This window comes from Lycorma delicatula, chromosome 4, assembly GCF_047948215.1.
Source record: "Lycorma delicatula isolate Av1 chromosome 4, ASM4794821v1, whole genome shotgun sequence".
In the NCBI taxonomy this organism is placed as follows: Eukaryota; Metazoa; Arthropoda; class Insecta; order Hemiptera; family Fulgoridae; genus Lycorma; species Lycorma delicatula.
This window is the reverse complement of record NC_134458.1, coordinates 76,477,895-76,492,024: the sequence shown is the minus strand read 5'-3', so window position 1 is coordinate 76,492,024 and position 14,130 is coordinate 76,477,895. Positions and strand designations below refer to the sequence as shown.

Sequence of the window (14,130 nt, the reverse complement as noted above, 5' to 3'; positions counted from 1 at the left end):
ACCAGTAAATAAAACTGTAATCCTTACTACCATTAGATGTAAAACGTCACTTCATACATCAAATAAAGTGCAGTCAAAAATATTTATCCTTTTATTTTGGATTAAAAATACAAGTTTCTACCGAAATTGTCATGAAAATATAGACAATAATTTTAAAATCAGAAAAATTCTTTGTACACTTTATCAGGAAAAGGTTTTGTTCAAAAGACGTCATCCATATCAGATACTGAACAACCAATTCTACAAGTTCTAAATTTTGAGCTATTCAATCTATTTGTATTTTTACAACACTTTCTGTTGTTTCAAATTTGATATTAAATCTTTTATCTGCTAAATTGTTCATATATCTGGAAACAAATAAATCCTTTGTGAATTTCCACCGTCTTTTTGTTATGTTTCCACTATAGTTGAGATATAAAAACTTGTTCTGAGGTAAACTTATACTACCGTATAAAGAATTAATTAAAAAAGAGTTGATTCATGAAACTAATATATTGTCAGTGTACAGCCAGAGACTGATAGAAAACAACAAAGGAATTCTATATTCAGTATTGATAACATTATTAAATAGTGTGTCCCTTTACTCATTGAATGTACTTAAGGAAACAGAAACAGATTTTTGTGCTAAATGGCAAAGAAAATAATAAAATAAATATTGTTTGAAACTTACTTCGTTATATTCAACTATTTTCCTAAAATGACATAGTCTGTTTAAACGATCAAGCTCTGGTTTTATATGATGGACTTCTTCTCGTGTTTTATTTATAAACTCTCTTAGAGTATCTTCAAACTCAAATTTTGTTGTCTCATACAACTACAAAATAAATAAGAAATATAGAAAAAAGATCAATTAGTTAATTTTTTACAAAAACATTAATAAAATATCTAAAAAAGTGACTAACAAGTTATATAAAAGAATATGAATGAGTTTGAAATATGAAACAAACAAAAAACACATCTAAGATACAAAAGATTCATGCTTTCAGATTGATGTTTTCAGCACATTTACTGCTAGGTACTTCAATGAAATTATTTAAAATCTGTGATCACCTACGTCTTCTGACAGAGAAGAAACAGAATAAACCCTACACAGTAAAATTACAGTCAAACAAGTTCCATTGAGCATGGTGACCAGTCAGTGACATTAGTAAAAATAATTTATATCAAATACTGTTTTACTAGCCTCTAATAAATACAAACAATAAGTAGAAATGCTGCATACAGCAATTTTTTTAATCCAGTGAACTATGGGAATAGATCTAATAAAACTGGCATTGATCGTTGGAATATTGTCCTCACCTCACACCCTTCAAATATCAGGATGCTACTTCATCCTGAGACACAAAAAACGTGTTTTAGCAAGAAATGTTTTAGCTAGGTGACTTGTTACTGTATGACTTGGAACATAAATTCTATAATGAGATTACAGGATAGAATTTTGTGCCTATAAAAGAATCAAAACTGTTTTCCTGAGTTTATATAAATCACAAAATGTTAATTAAAACAAAAAATAAATTAAGATTTTCAAGAACAATCTTTGCTCCCATGTAGCATAAATAATTTGACAATGATTAATTATAATGAAATGGATAAAAAACCTCCTCCTCCTAATGTTATTAGATAAATATATATATATATATTTACCATATAACTGATATAACACAGAAATTTGGAAGTTGGTGTTTAATGTCAAATAATATAAAAAATAGTTGAATTTATTTTTTTTAGGAAATATGTAAATTAAATTATGGCAGTGGTAATACTATTTAAGAATTAGCTAGTAAACAAAAAAAACTAGCCAATATATATTTTTAAAATGTTACAAATAATTTTGTGAAACAGTTTTCAAGAAACAGCCACAAAAAATTTTTTGAGTAGAATGATGACAACTCTGTGAAAGTTCCTTTTCTAATTTGAATATTTCTATTAAACCAAAAAATTGTTTAAATAAGGGTTTTATACATTTTATTTATATTCAATCCATACATCTTAAACACTTGCAGTTACAAAACTAAACACAAAGCTGGTTTCCACTTCATAAATATGTAGAACTAATTGAAGAAGACAAGCAATAATTGAAAGTAAAATCATATCTTTTGATGTCTGATTAATTAAAAACCAATTGAGTACTTCAGAAACCATTATAAACAGTTTTACAGGTAGACTGACAATGTTTGCAGATTGATACAATATTTTGAGATTACACTTCAATCAGTGCCAAATATATATCCTAAGACATATAGTGGAGTCATGGAAGGTTTAAATGTTGCTTGGATATAATCGATATACAAACTGTATACATAATATTACTTTGTTTTAGATAAAAATAAATTTGAGGAATGTCATGGTAGTTTTTAATAAATAAAACATGCACATTATTATTATTATTTTAAGCTCAATACATTTTCATAATAAAATCTTAATAATAACTAAAACTTTATTTGTTGTGCTCACAGTTTTAAGGTAAAAAAAAGGTTAATTTCATGAATTTATAGGATATTACCACCGTCATGGGAAAACTAGTCTGCTTCATTATTAAACTATGAGTGCTCAAAAATTAAATTTCTCTTACTATGTTTATTTTAAAAACTTAATATATGAATTTCAATAATTTAAGCTCTAAAAAACTTATTTAGACTACATTTTTCATTTTGGTCTTTGGTTAATAATAACCAGCATGTCACATTGAAGAGCAAAAAATTATCAAATAAGGTAAAGAACTATTCAGTACTGTCATTAACTAGAGATGCCTTTCAACATGATTACAAAAAAGAGTAAAGTATACTAGCTAATTTTAGTCATAACTCAAGTTCTGAAATTAAAACTGCAATTTTTTTTTAATTATTAACATAATATTTGATCAAATTTGTACTTACACTGGCATATTTTTCAAAGACACTATCCATTTTTAAAACATTTTTAATAATCTTAGGTACCAATCCATTAAGCTTTTTAGAGACAGACACATTTCCTATCATCCTCCAATGGTAGGTAAAGAATCTAATTATTTCCTTCCTCTGTTGGGGAAGAAAACGAGTTTGTGCAAACAACATGTATTTTCCCAATTCCACGAGTTCTTCTGTAGTTTGTGGTATTGTTAGAGCTCTCCTTGTGATTTCCTTTAATTCATTTTCAAACCTGAAAGAAACCATTAGCAACAGATAAGTGACCATGAATTATTACTAAAATGAGGGTGTAAAGAATACTGTTACAAAAGACTACTAGACCAACAAAATAAACGCAACTAAACATACATATGAATAATGCCAACTAACTATGCTCTGCTAATATCATCATCATCATTTCAGCTGTTATCGATCCACCAAAGGATGAAAGCTTTTCTATGCATGAAACTAGCGGCTATCGTTCCAGGAAGTTGGAAAGTATCCTATGTAGTAAGTCTTTCAAAATCACGTTAAAAGTGCTCTAGGACGCAGTGTTTTCGAGATACGCCCTTTTTTATATTTATGATGCGATGAAAAAAGAACATATACAATAAAGAATCATTAACTTGAAAATTGATGCTTGCAAAAGAGTCCAAAATATGTGAATTTGTCTGTAAAAGCTGCATAATATGTAACTTCTAGAATTGGCCTAAGTCGCGTGCTGCTTCCTGATTGGTCCTTCTTTAATGTATAGTAAAAATGCTGCTCTCCGATTGGCTGCTGTGCGTCAACCGTCCCTTTACATCTATCTACTTTCAGCATATTACAAACTAATATGGTCTAGTACAGTGATTCCCAAACTGGGCTCCGCGGTGATCCGTGAAGCCGCGGCCGCTTCACAGGGGCGTCGCGAAATATAGTAAAAGCTTCATAATTAATTGAACCAAGACATTTACATTTGGCCTAACTAAACAAAAAACAAAGTAAAGCTAAAAATATCTAGATTTCTTGTGTGGTTTGTTTTTACTTGACTCTGTATAAAAGTTAAGTCGCCGGCGCAGAATATTCTAGCGAACTCGAGCCGGCTAAGCCTTCTCGATCGCGCCATATAATCGCGCTAGACACGTCGAGGTGCTTAAACCCTTCACGGCAGATCTGGACTGTTCTGGAAGATTTTGCGGAAAGCATATAAGCAAGCGTTGCCGGCTCGATTCAGTCAGTCGGTTTATAATCTAAGTCTAGTGAAATTAATATCGCTTCATATAAATAAACAGTGATATAAATTAGTTCATGTAGTATAGTTAGTGTTATATTACTTCTTGTTTGTTGTCTTAGATAAATAGTTTTGTGACATTTTGCTCTTGTATCTTGAATGATGACCGATTTTTGAACAGTAATAAATGTAATACTGCAGATAAAGAATGTATGTCTTCAACCAGTGGCACGACTGTGAAGAAACGAAAATATCGTAAATATGATGACGGTTATTTAGAGTTTGGTTTTACGTCAACAGAAATTAATGATGAAAAGAGATCACAATGTGTATTGTGTATGAAAGTTTTGGAAGCGGAGTGTACGCTTCCAAGTAAACTGAAACGCTAGAAGCTAATCACCACAGCATGATTGGCAGACCTCGTGATTTTTTTGCCAGGAAGTTAAAAGAACTGAAACAAGAAAAAAATACATTTTTTAAGACTGCATCAATACCAAACAACGCTTTGCTGGCTTCTTACAAGGTGGCTTACAGAATCGCGAAATACAAGAAGCTTCATACCATCAGAGAACTTATTCTACCGGCTGCTGTAGATATGGTGAACATCATGGTTGGTGAGTCTGCTGGAAAGCTGCTTTTAAAAGTGCCTTTGTCCAATAACACAATTAGTCAGACAATACAACATATGGCGGAGGATATCAACGACTAATTAAGTGAAAAAAATGAAGTTGTGGAATTTGGATTGCAGCTGGATGAGGCTACGGATAATAATAAGAAATCTCATTTGATATGCAATGTACGGTTTCTAGATGGTAATAATATTAAAGAAGACCTGTTTTGTAAAAATACTATTGCAGGAGCGAAGGCTCAGGACCTGTTTGAGATTCCTGATACTTTCATATCTGAAAATAATTTCAATTGGCCTTAGTGGTTGATGTCTGTACTGATGGAGCTCGCTCCATGTCTGACTGCTATGGAGGATTACAGGCACTTATTCGAATCAAATCACCAATAAATTTTTTTTTTTTTCGCGTGTGTTTTGTTCTGTTTCTCTTGTTTCAGAAACGGGAGAAACGTGGATGTGGAACGACTCGTCGTGCCGTCTCATCCTGCCAGTCGAAAGAAAAGTAAAAATTAATTTTTTTTTTTTTTTTTTCTCGTGTGTGTGTTCTGCTTCTTTGTTGCAGATACCAACAGCCACTACAAAAACAAATGGTTTCTTCACTGCGGCCACGCGGTCCCCCCAACCCCTCCTCAGACACACGTGTGTCTGAAGGTTAATAATTACGTGGAGTGAATAATTACTGTTTACTTCTTTCCAGAAAATCGCCGCCCCAAAACCGCGATCGCGAATAGGTGTCACCATTGTAAGTTCCCTATTACCTTCCTTTCCTTTCAAGAAAGAAGAAAGAGGGAACGAGCCCAGCAGCCATCAGCCCAGCAGTCGCAAGCCCAGCAGCCACTGACAGCACAGAAGAACGAAGAAACCTGCACTTTCCCCCGTTCAGCCCTTTGGGGCCTCGGGAATTTCAAGGTTAATGGTATGTAACTTCGGTTACTACCAATTCTTGGAAAGTGCAGGCCAAAGAAGAACGAAGAGGTCTTCGGAAGAAGAAGAGGGAGAAGAAGAAGGAAGACCAACCACTCGCCTCAACATCACGGACTGGAGTCCGGAACAGAGCCCAGCAGAGATGCGTCCTGAAGGGCAGCCATACCAGAAGCGGATGAAGAGCTTCAAAACAACCTCTCCTTTTCAAAACTTACAATAAGATAAAATAACCCAGCAACTGCGACTCCTCCGGAAAAGGGGACGCATTGCTCCCTCCTTACAGGTAGTGCCCCGTTGTGGCGTATTCCTGCTACCCTATTAAAGAGTTAGCACCGAAAGGACTTCAGTGGACGGTCTGAAGGGGAATTACGTCGGGAGGACAGGCTTTATAAGCCTAGCCTTCCGCGGTCGGCCCGTAAAATGGGTTCGATAACGCTGGTTTAACAACGGAATTGGAATGCAATTAAATCCGTCTTAAATTCACTAAAATAATAATAGACAAAACTTGAAAAATTAGATCCGAGATTAAAAATAACCTTTTTAAAAAAAACAAGCCCGATTAGAATGATCCAGCAGCAAGGGACTCTGTCCAGGTTCTGCGATAAAGTAGGGAGTAATAGACTCCTGCCAACTTTGCATTCCATTCCAAATCACCAAATGCACTGTGGACCTGTTGCATTATTTATAGAGAAACGCTTGCGTCAAAGCATCTGAGTCCTGCACTGAATCAGGTGTTAGAATGTGCGGCGAATGTGGTAAATTTGATAAAATCTCGTCCATTGAAAGTAAGGTTTTTTAAAAACTGTGTGAGGGTATGGGAGCCGAACACTCGTCTTTGTTGTACTATAGCAGTTCACGATGGCTCTCTCGTAGTAATGTTTTATCACGTACCTTTGAATTGCGGCAAGAAATTTTTATTTTCCTTAAAGAGAAAGGATACAAAGATGCAGAAAATTTTGCTGATGCCGATTTTTTTAATAAAACTAGCATATTTATTCGACATTTTTGAAAAGATGAATTCCCTTAATCTCTCTCTGCAGGGATAAAACATGTATCTTTTGAAGTCAACGGAAACAATATCAGCTTTTATAAAAAAAAACTCTAACTATAGGGAAGAAAATTCAATGAAGATGCAGGCAAAGATTGTTTTTTAATATTGCAGCAATTTTTGACGTCAAATGAACTTCATCTTTCTCAAGATATAAAAACCGTGTTTGAAGGGTACTTATCACAGCTAATTATCTGGTTTGAGAAATACTTTCAAAATGAAAATTTCGATAGGTTTGCATGGAGTCAAGATCCATTTAACACTAGTGCTCCGTCTGAATTTACTTCTACGGAAAAAGAGAATCTTACGGAGTTATCTTGCGACAAGTTTGAAAGCAAAATTTGATAGCATGGAATTGTCAGAATTTTGAATCTCAATAAAAGATGAATATCCCCTTCTAAGTGATAAGGCTCGCGGATTTTAATTCCATTTTTGACGTCGTATTTGTGCAAAGCTGGGTTTTTGGCTGTCGCTACAATAAAACGCAAGTATAGAGCAAAAATCAACATCTGTTCTCTGATCCATTTACAGATCTTCCTATCCCGTTTGGTCTAACTCTAAGCATAGATCGTTCTATGTTTCTTTGTGCTACCCGCAGCTTCTCTATTACTGAATGGTTAATAACCAAGTTTTACTTCCATAGGTTAGGAATGGCAGAATGTATTGATGGAAAACTTTCTTTTTAAGGCAAAAAGGTAGTTTGTTCTTAAAAACTATGTTAAATCTTTCGAATGACTGCCACCCAAGCTTAACTCATTTCTTAACTTCTTTGATTGCATCACCCTAAGTTGACATTCACTGGCCAAGATATATATAATGATCTACCTGTTTGAGTTCTTCACCAGAGACAAAAATCTTTCTTTCCTCAGCAAACTTGTTGAACATGACCTGACTCTTAAAGATTCATCCTTACACCATAGGGTCTTAAAATAACCAGCATGATTTAACCCAGTGATTCTTAGCACCCTCTTTGAGATTGAGTCGGCGCTCAAATATGTTGCTCCAGGAAAAGCACCAGGATTTGATGGCATCAATCCGGAGTTCCTATTAAACTGCAGAAAATACGCAAAACTTTGGCTGGCCGGATTCTTCACAGACACAATGCAGACCGGTAGCGTACCAGAGAGTTTAAACAATTGAAGGTAGTAGCCATCTTAAAACCAGGGGAACCAGCAAACTTACCTAAGAGCTACAGGCCTATAGCATTGCTATCAGCGACATATAAATTACTAGAAAGGCTTATCTAAAACAGAATCTGTCAGAGAATATTTGATGTTATACCGATTGAACAAGTAAGCTTTAGGCCAAAACGAAGTTGCACCAACCAAGTTCTCTTGCTCACAACGTACATTGAAGTGAGGTTCCCAAGAAATCTTAAAAACTCTGCTGTATTCATTGATTAATCAGCCGCTTATGACACTGACTGGAGAGAAGGCATGATTTGTAAGGTACTCAATCCCATGCAAATTAACACTTCGCATCCTTAATAACATGTTGAACGACAGAATGTTCCAAGTTATCATGGGATCCGATATAAGTTCACCAAGGAAACGCAAGAATGGCCTGCCACAAGGGTCGGTAATTGCGCCTCTATGTTGCAGACATGCCAGAGGCAAGATCTAAAAAGAATGGCTACGTCGATGACTGGGTGCTAACAACAAAATGTAGATTATTTGAAGACACGGAGGAGGTCCTGATGGCTGACCTTGAGAAACTGGGAAGGTACTTCTGAAGATGGCGCCTCCAACCAAATGCTAGTAAAACAGAGGTGTCATGCTTCCATCAATGTAACAAGTTCGCTAATACGGAGCTTAAAATTCTATTCAAGAATACATGGCTCTTTCACAATAAGACACCAAAATACCTAGGCGTGACACTTGATAGAATGCTTTCATTTAAGGAGCACCTAATGAAAACTGCAGATAAATTGAAAGCGAGAAACAACATTATACATAAGCTCTGTGGAGCAATGTAGGGAGCATCAGCTCCCACTTTGCGCACATCAGCTCTGAACCACGTCATCACGGCTACAGAATATTGTGCGCCAGTGTGGCTTAACAGCCCCTATGTTCATAGAATTGATGCTCAACTTAACACAATGAGAATGATTACCGGGGTTATCAGGTCTACTCCTTTGGAATGGCTTCCAGTATTGAGCCACATACCATCCCCAAATCTGTGCCGTATGAACACTCTTATAAAAGACTGCAAGACGATTATGGACAATCGAAACTTACCAATACATGAGAGGACATTGAGGATGCCAATCATGGTCGTCTTCGATCTAGAAAGCCATCTACCAAAACAGCAATTGCTGCCACACAGGAAGGATTCAACCTAACTGACGCCAGGCGTCAAGAATGGACCACAAAGCAGAATAAAAGCTGCCGGGTTTTGACTTGCCACGTAAGACATGGTCAACGTTAAACAGAATACGAACTCAGCATGGTATGTGCGCCTATTTCCTGTATAAATGGGGTAAAACACCGACGCGAGTGTGATTAAAATCAAACTGTTAACACATCATCACAGAAGTTTGCCCTAGGACAGCTTATGAAGGGACTCCTGAAGGTTTCCGGATGGTGACTCCAGAATCAACAGCTTATATTAATTTGTTAGACATTTGTTTGTAATTTTTGACTGTAATTGTTGTTGTATCTTGGTGTCATATGCTAAATAAATAAATTAGCACCCTCTGCCTTCGGACAGGTCTTCCTACTGCCATGAATAGTTGCCCTAGATAACGAGAGCTGTATTTAAATTTTTCATGACATGTTGAAGGAGTGGAACATAAACTGCCACGCTGGTCCAGTGCAGGTTGGCGGATATTGGATCAAATTAGAGGCCTCCAGTTTGACCAGTCCATTTATACCCTTCCAGAAGTGTAAGCTCCTGACGGCGTAGCTCAAAAATATCCTTGACCTACATAAGCCTCCCTTCACTGCACCAAGATTTGATCCATGGAAGGGATACTAATATATATATATATATATTTATAAATACAGAGTGATTACAAATAATTAATCAGATTTAAAAAATCTGTATTTAAAAAAAAACTAGTATACATAAAATTATGAATTATTCATGAAAATAAACATAAACTGTCCAAGTTTCAGTCATACCTTCATAAATGCTCGATATGGCCTTCATTTGTCACACAATGCACATATGCGGTAGTCCAGTTTAACCCACACACGCTTTGACATACCCCTATTGATGGTTATAAATGAAGTTGTAATGCGTCTCTGTAGCTCAACCAGTTATTGAGTGTGTCTGCACGTAAACAGTCTTTAACATACCTCCAAACGAAAAAAATCACAAATCGTGAGATCAAGAAATCTAGAAGGCCATTTTAAGAGCGCTAAGTCATCATCTGCAAATCGCCCGATCCAGCTGCGCGGGAGTTCTTCATTCAGGAAGCCTCGTACTTTAGCATACCAGTGATGTAGAACCCCATCTTGTTGGAATGCAAAGTTATTGGAGTCGTCTTTCAATTGAAGAAACAACCACAACTACATCTTATCGAGGTATGAAATTACTCACAGTATTTTACGAAAAGAAAAACGGTCTGTACACCTTTGTTTTAGAAATTGCAACAAAAACATTAAATTTTGGAAAATGACGTTCACGTTCTACAGAATAAGGTTGTTCAGTACCCTATGTCCTTATGGCTATCCTTTTTTCCGTTTTAAGTGAAATGTTGCCTCGTTACTAAACACCAGACGGTTAGCAAAATCGTCTTCTTCCATAGCTTCCTGCATGTCATTACAAAATTTGTATATTTTGTTGAGGTCATTTAATTATAACTATTGTAATAACTTTATACGGTACGGTTTCAGTCGTAATTGAGTTCGCAAAATCTTCCAGACAGTCAGGTGAGGAATATAGAGTTCACTACTAGTGCATCAAGTTGACTTCTTAGGGCTACGAAGAAAACTCGCCCTGACTTCCTTCCCTGATTCATCCGAAACGCTTGGGCGCCCGGTGATTTTACCTTTGCACAAATAACCACTGTCTTTAAACTGTTAATACCATCTTAGAATGCTCTGGTAGCTGGTGGTTCTGTTTCAAACCGTCTCCGGAATAAACGCTGCACGGTAACAATGGATAAACTATTCTCATAGTCTACAACACAGAATGGTTTCTGTTGCGTTGACGCCATTTTAAAAACTGAGGTTGTGCTGCTACCTGTCTGTGAACACTTTAATCCTAACCTGAAACTTGGACAGTTTCTGTTTATTTTCATGTATCATTCATAATATTATATGTACAACTTTTTTTAAATACAGATTTTAAAAATTCAGTGAATCATTTGTAATCATTCTGTATATATATTTATTTATAAGGAGTATGCTGGTTAATGAGATATAAAGTAATAAGAATTTTTATCCCAACTAACATAATAAAATGCTTATACTTAATCAGGTGTTCCAGAATATGAAACATCTTGAGCATCTACAAAGGTATTCATAATTCTGATGGTTGAAGAGTGTGTGAAGTAAGGATAACAGCTATGGCTACAAACCCACCAGGTTGGTTTAGTAGTGAACATGTCTTCCCAAATCAGCTGATTTGGAAGTCAAGAGTTCCAGCATTCAAGTTCTAGTAAAGTTAGCTATTTAAAAAGGATTTAAAAAGTAAAGTTAGGATTTGAAAAGTAGATTGTGGATACCAGTGTTCTTTGGTAGTTGGGTTTCAATTAACCACACATCTCAGGAATGGTCGAACTGAGACTGTACAAAACTACACTTCATTTACGCTCATACATATCATCCTCTGAAATATTATCTGAACGATAATTACCAGAGGCTAAACAGGAAAAAGAAAAGCCTATGGCTACAGTCACACTTTTATATAGGTTATGAAAAATAAATAACAGCAGCATAGATGTTTGCTGTTGATATCTATCAACAACTAACAACTGTAGTAGTTGATGCCACCTAACTTTTGTGTGTGTATGTGTGTGCAGTTTAATTAGTTATAAGTAGTGGTATACATATATAAAGCAATTATAGTAAGCTATGATTTGGACTGCAGTGTGTTTTAATTTTAATTTATATGTAAATACATTTAAGTAGTATAAAAAATAAATATTTCCTAAAATGTCAATATGAAATCTAAAACATTTTGCCATGGTAGAGCGTATTATAACATCACTGCATGTCATACATATTTTTAACTATCTGGTCAAACCATTTTCAGGATGGTTAAATAAGCACTTTGTTCTATTCTTCATAATTTTTACTTCATATTTATTTGAATTTTCAAATTCTAATAGTACTCTAATATTAAGACAAGGGAAAGAAACGAATAATTTTTCCTAAATCTTTAAATAGATTATATAAAATTATTTAATTTATGTATTAAATTAATAATCCATTAATTTTACTATAAGAGTATTCTCTACCAACATGCGGCTTGGTAAAGAGTTATGCAAATAATGTATTATTGCAATAAATGGAGAGTTTATGGTGAAATTTTACAAATAAAAAATCAGGTCTAACTCTTATTCACCAATGAATAGAAATAAAATAATTTACTTACCTCTCTTCATCAGTAAAGAAGATTTCTCTTAAAGCAATTAAAACTACCAGAATGTGTTCTTCTAAATAATGTAATATCACATCACTACCATCAAGTTGATACAATCTAAAAATGTAATAAACATATAAACATGTGTAAAAAAATGGCAAATTTTAACAGATTTAACGTAGTTGTTAAAGAAATTTTAAATCTAGCCCTTTTACAGCTAATACACAAATTATATAAACTGATAAACTCTAACAATCCAATCAGATCAACTTTATGCCATTGTAATTTTACTGATTTCAAACATATTTCACTATACATGTTTTACAATAACATAATCTTTTACTCTGTTACAGGAAGGAACATTTCTTTACCAAGGAAAATTTCCTGTTACATCTCAGGGAATTTCCTGATCAACAACTTTTGTCATGAGATTGATTTACTTTATGGTCATGGATTTTGTTTATATGTGATTAGAATGTTGCAGGTTAAATGTAATTAGGTCCCAGGTTCGAATCCAGGTCAGGCATGGCATTTTCACTCGCTACAAAAATTGTCATTGATCTCATCCTCTGAAGCAATACCAAACAATGGTCCCAGAAGTTAAAAAACAAAAAAAAAGATATTTAATTAAGAGAACATTTTTTTTATATTAGTTACATGCTATTTCTCTTAGGATGAAATTAGTTTTTTTTTTAATTATTCTGATTAATAATTAATAGTTCTAATAATAAGAATTTTTATTAAAAAGACACGAGAATATATCAGAACATTTTGAAGCTTGGCATGATGCAGCTGTAGTACATGGATTATGCAGATCTTGCTGGCGCCATGGATATGGAATCAAGAAAAATATTTTATGAATTCTTCAGAACTATTCTAAATGGTAATAAAATAATACATTATTTTAAAACACAGAAAATATATCAAATATTTTTACACAGTGTGTAGTATTTTTACGGACAATATTATTTTCATTTTAACTTTTGTTTTAGGTGGATATAAGGAGCAGCCTCCACCTGAGTTTATGAAAATGTTTACTCTTCCAAAACCTGAGAGACTGATGGATGACAGTTTTTATAGATTCAATCAGGATTTTGGACTCACTGGGAAGATGTAATATCTAATAAATATATGAATCTTGAACCAGAAGAAGATATTAGACAAATGCTTATTCCATCTATTACGTCATTGAAGTAAGTTTTAATAAATTGACAGAATGCACGGGGGAAGAAAAAAGAATTTTTCTTTGTCTCAGGAAGAAAAAAATGTGATTCTGATAGTATTTTTTCTCCTGAATTTAAATATGATATTGGGTTTTCCCCACCACACAAGGTTTCTGAGCCATTTATAATTTCAAACATTTTAATACTTTTTGTGTTCTACACAATATTCAAACGGTTGGCTCACCTAGAGAGAAAGAAATGATGATTTTCTGTTATATCTCACCTGTGGAGCATCCCTCTTGATGGTCCAACAATAATCGGCCAGCATATTCGGATTCCATTTGTCTTGATACCTCTTTTCCGTAGCTGAGATTTCCTGATGAAAGTGTTCCCCGTGCTCATCGCTCACTGTACCAAGATTTTCCAGGAAGAAATGTAGGTGCGAGTGCAGGAAGTGCACTTTTTAGGATATATTACAGCCCAAATTTTTATAAGATTGTTCCGCCTTTCGATTTCCCAAAAAACTCTGAGTAATGTTTTTTAATGCTTGTCAAGCTGATTTCTCCAGTGGATTCAATAGTTTCTCAAACTTTCCATCATACCTTAGTGATTGTATTTATGAAGCCACAAATATTCCTTCTTTAATTTTTGCATTACTAATTTTAGGAAACTTCTGTTTTAAATACATGGAACCAGGAGTATTGTACATGGCCTGTTAAAAATTCTTCATTAATCCTAGT

At 34.5% G+C, this 14,130-nt stretch overlaps 1 protein-coding gene across 1 annotated transcript in view; it reads right to left on the bottom strand.

The window, feature by feature from the left end:
* Positions 1–14,130, bottom strand: part of LOC142322649 (uncharacterized) — a 212,341-nt gene that overhangs the window by 134,571 nt on the left and 63,640 nt on the right. The window contains exons 15-16 of the mRNA XM_075361728.1: positions 2,877–3,138; positions 671–814 (exon numbers count right to left, since the gene is read on the bottom strand). Coding sequence (XP_075217843.1) covers positions 671–814; positions 2,877–3,138 — 406 coding nt within the window. The remainder of the gene's footprint in view (positions 1–670; positions 815–2,876; positions 3,139–14,130) is intronic.